This window comes from Juglans regia, chromosome 15 (assembly GCF_001411555.2).
Source record: "Juglans regia cultivar Chandler chromosome 15, Walnut 2.0, whole genome shotgun sequence".
Classification (NCBI taxonomy): domain Eukaryota; kingdom Viridiplantae; phylum Streptophyta; class Magnoliopsida; order Fagales; family Juglandaceae; genus Juglans; species Juglans regia.
In genome coordinates, this window is record NC_049915.1 from 7,755,405 (window position 1) to 7,768,034 (window position 12,630).

The following is a 12,630-nucleotide window of genomic DNA, read 5'->3' on the forward strand; positions in this document are numbered from 1 at the left end:
AAACTTTGATAAAAGATCTAAATAACCAATTAGCTCAAATCCAGTCTAGTGACCCCTCTGATTCTTCCATCCTCATTGAAGAATCAGGGAGGAAATTCTTTGGAGGCAGAAGTCTAGACTGCAATGGCTCACCACCACTAACCTTAACACTAAAATTTTCCATATGACTTCCACGATGAGAAGGAGAAGGAATGATATCTCTTGCCAGAAAGACCTCTCTAATCAGTGGGTTAATGATCCATCCACCATTAAAATCATGTTTTTTGATCATTTAAAAAAAAAATCTATCAAACCTCAAATCCCGAGTTCCCTGATGATCTGGACAACTTGTTCCCTGATAAAATTTCAAATCTGGACAATGACATCCATTGTAAAATTCCCTCTGAAGAAGAAACTTTGTCAACCATTAGACAAACACCATCTTCTAAGTCTTTTGGATCGATGGTTTTACTTGCTTTTTTTACAAGCACTATTGGGAGGTTATCAAGGAAGATCTCATAAAGGCCATAAAGAACTTCTTCACCAATGGGTGTCTTTTGAAAGAACTAAAACATACTCACATTGTCTTAATCCCCTAGTCTGATTCCCCTAACACTGTACATCAATTCAGACCAATCACTCTCTTTAATGTGTGTTACAAAATCATTACTAAAATTCTTGCCAACAGACTTAAGACTGTACTCAATAGATTCATATCTCCTCATTATTCTGCTTTCATCCCTGGTAAAGTAATCCAAGAGAATACTATAGTTGCCCAATAAATATTCCATTTTTTGAAAAAAAAAAAAATCGAGGAGAAAGAGAGGCTTCATGGCAATTAAAATTGACATGAAAAGGCTTTCAATTATATGGAATTGAACTTTCTGCTGAAGGTTTTTAGCTGTCTTGGTTTTCATACTACTTGGATTAATTGGATAAAAACATGCATCTCAATGGTTTCTTTCTATGTGGTAATCAATGGGGAATCCTGTGGCTATTTTCATCCTTTCAGAGGATTAATACAAGAAGATCCCATTTCCCCTTTCTTGTTCTAATTGGCAGTGAAGTGCTCTCTAGATTAATCACTAGGGAGGATCATCTTGGCAACATCAAAGGCATTAAAATTAGTCGAGATGGGCCTTACCTCACCCATCTCCTCTTTGCTGATGATCTAATTCTCTTTGGTTCAGCTTCTGTCATGAATACAAATTCTTATCTCAAATGCCTTAACAATTACTCGTCATGGTCTGGTAAAAAAATTAACAAGGATAAGTCCTCTATCCAATTTAGTAAGAATTATTCTCCCTCAATAATCAAAGTTGTCAAAGCAGTAACGAACTTTAAAGTCTCGTCCTCTAGAATTAAATACCTAGGCCTCCAGTTGAATTTTGACAGGTCTAACAACAGCTATTTCGAAGAAGTAAGGGATACAATTCAGAGGAAATTGACAGGATGGAAAGCCAAGCTTTTATCCCAAGCTGGTAGAACTATTTTGATCAGATCTGTAGCTAGTTTTATTCCTGCCTACATGATGTCTAGTATTCTGATTCCAAAAACCATTGTGAGGAAAATTGATTACTCCTTTATGAAATTCTGGTGGGGGTTTAATTAAAAAAAAAATCTCACAACTTCACTCCTAAATCTTGGAACTCAATCTGCAAGCCTAAGTCAATGGGAGCTTTAGGTCTGAGACTCATTTCTCATTTCAACAAAGCTCTTTTGTGCAAATTAAAACGAACCCTCATCAATAACAACACTTATTTGTGGAAAACAATTATTTCTAATCAATACTTGAAAAGTGCTTCGTGGCTGGATGTTCCTATAAAGTACATACTGTCCTACTGTCCATATGCTATGTTATGAATTACAAACCTCTTATTTGGAAAGGTCTCTTACCGTCTTTGAGTTGTTGTTGGTGGGTTGAAGTTCATCAATGTTTGACTTTGACTTTTTAGAAGTTTAACATACTATGTGACCATGTGGGGGAGGTTGTCCTAGCTAGCCAGCTCTATATAAAATGAGTTAGTTAGGTTGTTGAGGAAGAAAAGAACAAAAGTACTGATCGTTGAATAGGTAATCGGAACCCCCAAAAAGAACTATTAAGGTGGGCATTTTCATGACAACTTCAGCTTCTAATAACTCTAATATTTAGAACAGATACAAGATAGAACATGAAAATGAATACTAGTTTCTTCTATGTACATACCTTAAATTTTTTGAGCAAATGTTGATTTCATATGGTATCAAATTAGAGGTCTTGAATTCGAACCTTACTCTACACTCTACCCTATTTCATTAAATATTTTACATTTTAGGCCCACTCATTGATGATAAATCTGGCCCACACGTGATGAAGAGTGTTAAGAATATAATACATATAAATAAATCTACTCTTTCCCATCAGCTTAGGCCTGATTTGTTTTCACAACTCTTCTTAACTCATCTCATTTAATCATTATAACTTTTTAAAATTCTCATACAAAATAAAATGAACAATTCAACTTTTTCAAATTCTAAAACAGAAATAATAGGGTTAATTACACTTTGCCCCCTCAAACTCTCACTCAATTCACAATGTACCTCCAAAACTATTAATTGCATCAAAGTGGACCCGCTTATTTTCAAAACTTATCAATTCCCCCCTTCAGTCTACCAGCAGCATCAAATGTTACGGAAAATGCCTCCATGTGTTGCTCATGTGCATAACATTCACTGCAAAGATGTATTTTTTATCTAATTTATTATTATTGACCATAGAAAATAAAAAATAATATATACACACATGTATATGGGAATTGATTCAACTTACGTACTCATGAAAATATGGGAATCGGTCAAGTATAGAAACTTACGTGCTCAATGTATATGGAGACTTGGAACTTCCACAACCTCTAAAAATCAAAAACATCTTTATCGTACCCTGAAATTGAAAGAAACTGACTTTAAGAATTTAGATTCTATAAAAGAAAAAAAATACTTAATCGCATGAGGTACCTGCTTCGTAACTCCGTATATCGTAAAAAGGTGGAGAAGAAAATTGATTCAACCCCTAAAAGAAAAGAGAACCCATGTATCAAACCACGTCGTAAAACTCAATTATTAACTCATAAGATGCCTAGCAATTGAAAAATTGATTTATAGTACTCTTGGGTATCTAAACACTATGTTACTACGTGGTGAAAGATGTTTAATTTCCATTTTTCTAACATAAAGAATGCAATGTAAGTTTTATAATTTAGTAATATAACCAAACTATATGCATCTCTACTATTACGATGGTCAACAAATAGTTGAAGTAAAACCTTTCCCATTAAGCAATGTTTGTTATAAAGTGTAACATACCTCTCCTTTGATAATGTGTTGTATGGTGGCATTGAGGTCTCCTTCTACCATTGGTTGAAAAGTTCTGGACTTCATATGCACTCCCTTTAGCTTAGGTGTTTTTGTACTTGTCGAAACAAGCATTTTTAATTTGGGGCATCCAACTATTGTTATTTTATCCAGAGATGGCCACTCAAAAGCATGATTATCTTCGGTGTGAAAACACTCCAACTTTCGTAAATTCCCGAGCTTGAGGGTCTTCACTAGGGGGAATGCAATCACATCTCTATTCTCTTCATCTCCCAATTCTTTTCCAAGGAATTCTTCCATTTCATTGCAACTATATACTTCTATTTCCTCTAGTTTCACAAGAAGTTTTGCTATGGATGGTGTGAACAAACATTTCAAACTACCACATTCCCATACTCGTAGCAATCTCAAGTAATTAAATCCCTTAATATCTCGTGGGTCTTTCTTCCATATATGCAATAGCTTCGGTAAATATATTAATGACAATACTGTCAAATTATTGAAGATATTGCTTTCTTCAGCATTTAGTCCCTCAAGTTCAAATATCACTTCCAATGAATCACATAGATGTATAGAAAGTTCTTCTAGATTCTCCAAACTTTCAATCATGTTGTATTGAAACAGAGACAACATCTTTGCTTGATTTTCAGTCTCACTCACATTTTGCTCCTCTTCCTTTGTCAATGTAATCTACCAAAACATCAAAAAGTGTGAAGGAGTACATAATCTTAAAAACAAATGACACTTTCAAGTAGACTCGTAGGAGGATATTTTTTCGCTCAACTTCAATTTAAGCCCCTAAATTACCACATTTTCTAACTTACACGGCCAAACTAGCAAAATCAATAATTTGATATTGCAAATAATCGTTTTTTTAATTTATTTATAGTCTAATGGAAGTCTAAGATCTTTAAATGAATTGTCCAAAGTTCCTTCTGGAGCTTTAGTAAAAATATTGATAAAAAATAATTAATACAATTGTATAACGAAGTGTTTCAAAAAAGTTATAAATGAAAAGAATAATAAATAAACCTTAATCACATACCTCTTTGTTAATTGAGTTGCTTTTTCCTTGGGCTGGACTATAATTCCTGTGACGTGATACACAAGACTCTAGGCATCGGTTGAAAAGTCCTGAAGATTCTCTTGCCGGGAAGGAGCCGCTACTAGGCTCTTTGGCTCTTGGCTTTCTTAGCTTTCTTTCGTTTCTAACTTCTGAACCAAATGTTTTTAATTTTGGACATTCCCACAAGTTGATGCTCTTTATGGATGGCCACTTAAGAGAATGGGCGTCGTTACTTAAAATATATGCTCTCCTTTCTTCTCCAGCTTCGTACTCCCTTTGAATAATATTTTCCATCAAGTTGCAATCCCGTATTGTAACGACTTGGAGTTGCACCAGTAGTTTTGCTATAGAAGCAGAGAGCAAATTTCTCAGACTACCACATCCCATGATATCAATTAATGTCAAGTTCTGAAAGCCTTGAAATCCTGGTGGAATATTCTTCCACACATGTGACATCCAAGATAAGTCCCATAATGTTAGTTCAGAAAGTACTGCTAGGATGGGCTTGCGGTTCTCTTTGACCTTTAGTCCTTCCAGATCAAATACCACTTCTAGTGATCCACAGTCTCCTACTATAAGACGTTTCAAATTGGGTACCCACAAAATGGTGTTGGATGAAAATAGTTTATGAGCAACGGTTGTTGATGCAGAGCTACCTTCTCTTTCAACCTGTTTAATCCATTAATTGAACCATTACAATGTTGTGAGTAGTTTTCATATATAAAATGTATTTCCTCAACATAGGAAAGTAATAAGATGTTTATTCCCTACAAGACCATATTCCTGAAGAATTATTCTATTTTTAAGTCGTTGTGTAGAGCACATTATCCACACTATTTAAACAATAAATTTGATTTGAAAGATTCAAATTTTAAGATTTAACTTCTAAATCAAATTATACCATGTAAGCAGTGTGCAATGTAGAGATTTTAGAATAGGTTCAAATTAAAAACTTTTCCAGCAAGGTTTAAAACCATTAAACTCTTTGTTGGACTTGGTAACATGTACACAAATTTTCAACTAATCCATATAGAAAGTGAGTCATATATGCAGTGTTAACTAGGAGAACCTACCTCAACTGAATCCGTGGATTTACATATGCCAATGAGCCTTGGTAAGTAATGTAATGATAGTGACTCCAGGAGATGGAAGCTATTAGGTGGAGTACTATCCGATGTGGCTTCAAGTAGATATTCTAAATCTTCACATCTATTAATTGTTAGACACTTCAAGTTGCATGGTAAAATTTCTTTTTCCTCTTTCTCAAACCAAATATGTTTCCAATTTTTTTCAATATCCGAATTCAAAACTACAGCATTCTTCAACAATGAACGAATTGTTTGGTGTTCCCCAAGATCACTTGCATCCTCCACTTCAAGTTTCAAACTATTTTCAAATAAATACCTCTCATCTAGGCTCCCATCTGAGCCTGGTATATCATTTATACTAATATTTATCCTAAATCTGAAATTGGAGTTACTGAAGTGCAATTCTTTTGGCAAGTAGCAGATACTTGGTACACTGATTTCTAAAACCACCAGTTGACTGGAATAAGGAATTAGTTCAACAAGGCTTGCATTATTAGCTTTTACTTCTCCATTTGCTTCCATCGTAGTCCTACATCCCCATTTGTTGAATCCTCCCACGTACAATTCTTCTAGTCGAGATAAATTAGATAATACACCAGCTGCAATTTGCTTTAGAAAAACACATTCCTTCATATCAAGTAACTTTAATCGACTAAGATTTCCTATTTCCGACGGTAACTCCTCGATATCGCAGTCAGGAAAGCCAAGAATTTCTAGGTTTCCAAGGGTTCCAATTACCGACACATCTCCTAAGCTACAATGCTGCAGATTCAACATCTGAAGGTTTTGGAGGATTTGGATTGATGGTGGCAACGTCGGCAAGGTGAAGTAACTATTTTGCAAACACAACATCTTCAGCTCCTTCATCCCGTCCAATAAATTGTCTGGGAACGTTTTTGAAAGGTTCAAACATAATAGTTGCAAAAGCTGAAGTTTGGGACACTTCAACTCAGTAGGATGCCATTTCATTTCTCCAAGTAAAAGAGAAATTGTGGTGTAACTGTCGTATCTATCCTTCTGTGGCCATTCTTCAAGTCCTTCGTGCAACACTACCATAAAACCATTTTCGTCTCTGGATGCAATTGATATGTCAACATCTCGTACAACATCATGCATTTTGACACATTCCTTCTCGTTGCTATCCAACAAGAGATTTGATCTTCTAAGATTCTTAACTATTGTGTGGACAAGTACTCTTGTTTGTTCCACAGTACCCAAGCCTTTGAGAAACCTTTTTGCAACTCCATACCTGACTAAATTTTCAATCGGAACATCATAATCTTCGGGATACAAACAACATAGCAAAAAACATGATTTGGCTTCGTCACTTTCTAAGTAATTGTAACTGAACTCTATGTTGGAATATACCTTTAGCTGACCATTGATATTTTGTGGGATAGACATTTTCAGTTGCTGAAGCGCGGCTTTCCACTCATTTTTGTCACTTTTGTTGCTAAGAGCGCCTCCAACTGTCGCAATGGCAAGGGGTGAACCTGCACATTCCTTCGCAACCTGTTTTGCAATTGAGATTAGATCGGAGCTATTGACACAATCACCTGTCATCTCTACAAAAAGATTCCACGCTTCTTCTTCAGATAAAAGGTCAACTCGAAAAGTCTCGTGAATTTCTATCCCATTGCTAGGTTCGCCGTTTCTTGACGTCAACAAGATTTTGCAGCTCTTTTCTTTAAATGCATAGTAAACTCCAATATCCTCAATATCCTGATTATCAAGTGGTTTCCAAACATCATCCAATATCAAAAGGACTTTCTTATTTTCAGTCAATATTGAATGTAATTCATCTGCTCTTCCTTGTAAACTTTCTGCTTTAAGTCTAGTACCTAGCGATTCTGCAAGTTCGCCTTGAATTTTTATGAAGTTTGGATTTTGAGACACCACCGTAATGGCAACTTTATGGAATAAATTATCAGATTCCACTCTTCTCTTAATCTCTTTGGCCATTTTTGTCTTGCCCATCCCTCCCATGCCGCATAATGCAATCATGTCGATATTGTCATTCTTTAGAGCATTCAAAACATTTTGAATAGTTGATTTTCGTGATTCAAAATCCTTAAACAGTTCTGTGGATGGTGATCTTACTTTCAATGGAGGTGCAATGTTGTACACCCTATCATATTTTTCACCTTCTTCTAGCAACTGAATGATAGCTTGAGTATTCTTCTTAGCTTTCTTACCCAAGGAATAGCATAGCTTCAGATCCGGACACCAACCATTCAAGCACATCCTATTGGCTTTCACATCTTCTCCAAGGAATTTCTGGATTTCTTCAATTTTTTTCTCCACATTTGTCAGCCAAGTCTTAACTTCACTTGCAACTACTTCTTGATTCCATTGGGCTCCATTAACAGATTGTTGCACTGCCTCCTTCTTCTCAAGTGCCCTCCGAAATTTCTCTTCAAGAGTTGCGATACTACTCTTGTAGAAAACAAGATAGCCAAATTGTTTTCCGATTGGACCAACAGAGTATTCTACTATTAACGAAATAATATTTTCCATTTTTCCAAATGTAGTTTTTCTGTTTTTGTAATACTTTCTTCTAAAAGAACGGGACGAAATCTGCCACCTGCCCATTTACCAATCAAAGAAGCAAAACAGAAAAAAAGTAAGTTGAAAATTGGAATATCAGAAAAAAACAAGCAAGTTGTAAGAAAAGAAGGCTATAGTAGGGGACATCTCAACTACCAACACGTTTTTTGTATCAAATTCTCTCGTCTATAAACGATTCATTATATTCATAAACATAATGAACAAGTATTTTCAAAGTTTGCGAGCAATTTTAAAAAATATTTTTAGTTTTTTGGCATTCCATTTACAAGGTAACACACATATATCAATAAGTGATCGAGGAAGAAATTAGTAAGAACCTCTTAATTTTGCAAGATCAACGACTTCCTTCAGCTCTTCATCCGAGTTTCCAGCTGCATTCCCTCTCCCTTAGACAGACTACCTCAGCCAATCTATCCTCTGCAAAAAGAAAGACAAATGTGCCTATCTCGCTCTTTCCTCTCCTGATAATGCTCTATGGGACCAACCAGGTTGTAATCATTTTCTCCATTTACGTTTGCCTTTACAGGAAACCGCGTGAAAAAAAAGCAAAAAAGACAAATAACTCTGATCACACAATCTGCATAAAGTTAACGAGGAAAATACACAAAAGATCTCTTATAACCACACTTCTTGTCGGTTAGTCGAGCAAATAGGAATTCATAATTCGAACATGTGATGAGACATCTAATTTCTTCTTTTTATTATTATCTACAAACTATTTACCAATATTTATAAATTATTTATTACTATTAATTTATATTATTATTCATAGACATTTGCCTGGACAGACCTCAATCATTTTTTATTATTTGATCGGAGTTTGACGATGCAATTATTGATGCAGTAAAATGTTACGTAACATTTTGACACTGTTAAAAATAATCTTAAGTGCACGTTTCTTAAAAAGAAGAGATAAAAATTAGTAAAATAAAATTATTCTAAAAATAAAATTATTTAAATATATTTTGTTTAATTTATAAAAATTATATTAATTTTTGTGTTTAACTAATGATTAAATAAAAAAATTAAAAATCTAAAATAAAAAAAAATACTGTTTTGTTTTTAGTACTGATATCTTGTAATGAAATTATCATAAATTTTGAAAATTCTGAAATACTGTGTCAAAATAAATCCTTAGATCCATGTTGATGCAATTATCGATGCAGTGAAATATTATGTAGACCGTGTAACATTATTAGAAGCAAGAAGATTAACTCCGTAACGACGGAGAAAGGTTTCGCCGAAGCAAGTGATCAGGAATAGGAATTCATAATTCGATCATTTGATGGGCTCTTTACTAATATTTACTAATGACAGACGGAGCCTTGTCATGCAGAAACCAAGACTGGTACTAAGGACAACATAGTGATTATCATGGAGCTTGAACTGGAACTCTTTTGGGAAGGCTTTTCTTTAACAGAGGAAGAAAAGGGAGAAGTTTTATTATCAGAAGAAGCAACTTCTAAATCAAAAAACAGAGGCAAAAGATGTATTATAGTTCTCATTCTCATGGAAAAAGCTTTAGTAGAGAGGTAATAAAGGTTGAAACTGATGAGGAAGGAATTGGTTGGGGAAAATTCTTAAGAATCAGAGTCAAGCTAGATATTATGAAACCTATAGCAACAGGAAGATTATTGAGTATTGAATACTTGAAGTGAGACAGACAATGCACAGTATGGGCATCACAAGCTAACTTAAAGGGTTTTGATAGCAGGAAATATGGGGGCAGAGGGGACAAAATACAAACCACTCGAACTTCTATGAACAGGACTGAAGAAATCAGATAAAGTTATTACCAAATGAGGTAGAGTTGGAAAAAAATGCAGACAGTAACTAGGTAGATAACAGTCAGAGGAATGATTTGATAATCAGGTCTGAATTAACTGAAGCTACTGAATTACCTGCTGCTAATGAAGGACCTGATTTTCTTCTGAAGAAACAGATTGCTAATGATTCAGTGAGACCATAGGTGCCTCTAGAAAGCACAATCTTGGCTTTACATAACCAAAACAACTGCAAAAATTCGGTAAGGTCCTCTGATCATAACAATAATCTTATTATTCCTGTACAGAATACTACAATGAAACAAGGGTGGAAAAGGAGAGCCAGGAGTGCTTATATGCATATTGATACTGAATTGAGTGAGAAGGAAATAGAATATGAAGGCTTGTCGGGTCTAAAAAGAGGATGGGATGTTTCTGAATCAATTGAGCAGGAGACTCAGTTAAAAAAATCCAAAGATAAACTCAATCCTGAAAGGAGTATAAATCAGGAAAATATGGTGGAGGCTGTTGAGCAGCCCCACCAAACGCAATGAAGTGCTTAAGTTGGAACTGTCGAGGGCTTGGGAACCCTCGAACAGTTAGAGAACTTCACTTGATGGTGAAGAATCAGTGCCCCAACTTGGTTTTTCTTATGGAAACCAAATGCAGAAGGGAGAAGGTTGAAAGAATCAGAAATCAGATTGGGTATGATAGAAGCTTTGTAGTTGACTGTAAAGGGTATAGTGGGGGTTTAGCAATGCTATGGAATTCCACCATGCTTGTAGAATTGGAATCTTATACCATTAGTCATATTTTTATGAGTGTGACAGATACTATAAATGACAAAAAATGGCTCCTCACTGGTTTTTATGGTAATCCTATAACTGCTAAAAGGCAAGGGAGTTGGCAGCTGCTTAGAGTTTTAAAACAAGGGACAATAGGGCTTGGTTGTGTATGGGGGACTTTAATGAAATACTACAACAACATGAAAAGTATGGAGGAGCAGCCAGATCATATGCTCAGATGGAAGAATTCAGGAAAGCAATGGAAGACAGTGATTTAAATGATTTGGGCTACCAAGGGGCTAAATTTACATGGTCTAATAATAGAGCTGGGCCTGACTTCACCAAAGAAAGGATTGATAGAGCTCTAGGAAATCCTCAATGGATCAGTGACTTTAATGAATTTGGCATATCAAGCTTAGTAGCATATAACTTTGATCACAATTCACTACTCATTAACTCGAGCAGTCATGAAGAATTAGAAAGAAGGCATAGAAGGATTTTCAGGTATGAAACATATTGGGGAAGAAAAGGAGAGTGCTCTACTCTAATTCAAGAAGCATGAAAGGGTCAAACAAATGAGGAAATGTCATTGGCAGCAATTACAAACAGAATGACAAAATGCAAAAATAAGTTGATTCATTGGAGCAAAGATTTACAGAAGACAAACAAGGGAGTTGTTGAGGCTAAACTGGCTCAGATTAAAACCTTGCAAGAAACTAACATTGGCAATCACACAATGGAGATCAAACTTATTCAGAAAGAGGTTGTTCAGATGCTAGAAATAGAGGATTTGAAATGGAAACAACGAGCCAAACAAAAATGGCTTAAGGAGGGAGACAGAAAAATAAATTTCTTTCACAAGTGTGCCAACCAAAGAAGACAAATCAACCTTATCAAGAGCATTACAGATGGTACTAGAACTACCAACACATCTCCACAAGGAATCAGTGACACATTTCAGACCTTTTATGAAAATTTATTCACTACTACTGATAATTCAGGAATTACAGCATGCATAGAACCATTGCAAATCTTAATCATAGAGGAGATGAATCAAAAGCTAATACAAGATTTTTCTGTTGCTGAGGTGGAAGAGGCTATCTTTTCTATGAATCCTTTAAGTTCACCAGGCCCAGATGGTTTCTCAGCAGGCTTTTTTCAGGACCATTGGAACATTATGGGGCAAGACATTAGTGAAGCAGTAATGGCAGCTTTGAATCATAACAGGTGGAATGATGTTATTAATGAAACTTTCATTGTTTTGATTCCAAAAATAAAAAATCCAACTCATAGACTGAGTTTAGACCAATAAGTCTTTGTAATGTCACTTACAAGATTATTGCTAAGATCCTAGCCAATAGACTGAAACACATCCTTCCCTTGATCATATCTACCACTCAAAGTGCCTTTGTCCAGGGAAGAATAAGTTCTGATAATGTGATTGTTGCTTTTGAGGCTTTGCACACAATGAACAACAGGATGAAAGGAAAATAGGGTTATATGGCTTTGAAATTGGATATGAGCAAAGCATACGACATAATTGAATGGAATTTTCTTGAGGCAATGATGGAAAAAATGGGTTTTGCAAGGAAATGGATTGACCTAATCATGACCTGTGTTTCAATTGTATCTTACTCTTTACTTTTGAATGGAGCCCCTTAAATAGTTTTCAAACCTTCAAGAGGTATTAGGCAGGGTAATCCTTTATCAGCCTACCTATTTATTTTATGCTCTGAAGCACTTAGCCAATTACTTAACAAAGTTGAAGCCTCTGGTTCAATTACAGGGATTCCAATGGCAAGAGGTCAGATTCATGTCAATCACCTGTTCTTTACAGATGATAGTTTGTTGTTTTGCAAGGCTTCCTCATTGGATTGGAGTAGGTAAATCTGTTTGCTAGACATGTATGAACAAGCTTCAGGTTAGAGGTTAAACAAGGACAAAACTTCCATTTTCTTTAGCAAAAACACCAAGTTAGAGACCAAAGACATCATTACCACCATTGCAGGAGTTAGAACCATTGATTCCTA

The 12,630-nt window shown here is 35.3% G+C and overlaps 1 protein-coding gene across 2 annotated transcripts; it reads right to left on the bottom strand.

Moving 5' to 3' along the window:
- Window positions 1-2,536: 2,536 nt before the first annotated feature.
- On the bottom strand, window positions 2,537-8,500 carry LOC108991631 (probable disease resistance protein At4g27220). Of its 2 annotated transcripts, none has more exons than XM_035685665.1 (7): window positions 8,370-8,500; window positions 5,470-8,068; window positions 4,376-5,065; window positions 3,322-4,020; window positions 2,974-3,028; window positions 2,832-2,899; window positions 2,537-2,691 (listed from the first exon to the last, which is right to left on the bottom strand). In XM_035685665.1, exons 2-6 carry the CDS (start codon window positions 7,999-8,001, stop codon window positions 2,871-2,873), a joined length of 4,005 nt encoding a protein of 1,334 aa, XP_035541558.1. In that variant the 5' UTR covers window positions 8,002-8,068; window positions 8,370-8,500; the 3' UTR covers window positions 2,537-2,691; window positions 2,832-2,870. The 2 variants fall into 2 exon arrangements, with proteins under 2 accessions (XP_035541558.1, XP_035541559.1); XM_035685666.1 differs by having other exon boundaries at window positions 6,853-8,068; window positions 8,370-8,497.
- Between the last annotated feature and the right edge of the window lie 4,130 nt (window positions 8,501-12,630).

Excerpts from the sequence above, each read along its gene's own strand:
- LOC108991631 (XM_035685665.1), bottom strand. The coding sequence starts at position 8,001 with ATGGAAAATATTATTTCGTTAATAGTAGAATACTCTGTTGGTCCAATC. Across the intron at positions 5,066-5,469 it reads AATCCACGGATTCAGTTGAG|GTTGAAAGAGAAGGTAGCTC; the intron begins GTAGGTTCTCCT and ends TGGATTAAACAG. Across the intron at positions 3,029-3,321 it reads AACACATTATCAAAGGAGAG|GGGTTGAATCAATTTTCTTC; the intron begins GTATGTTACACT and ends CTTTTCTTTTAG.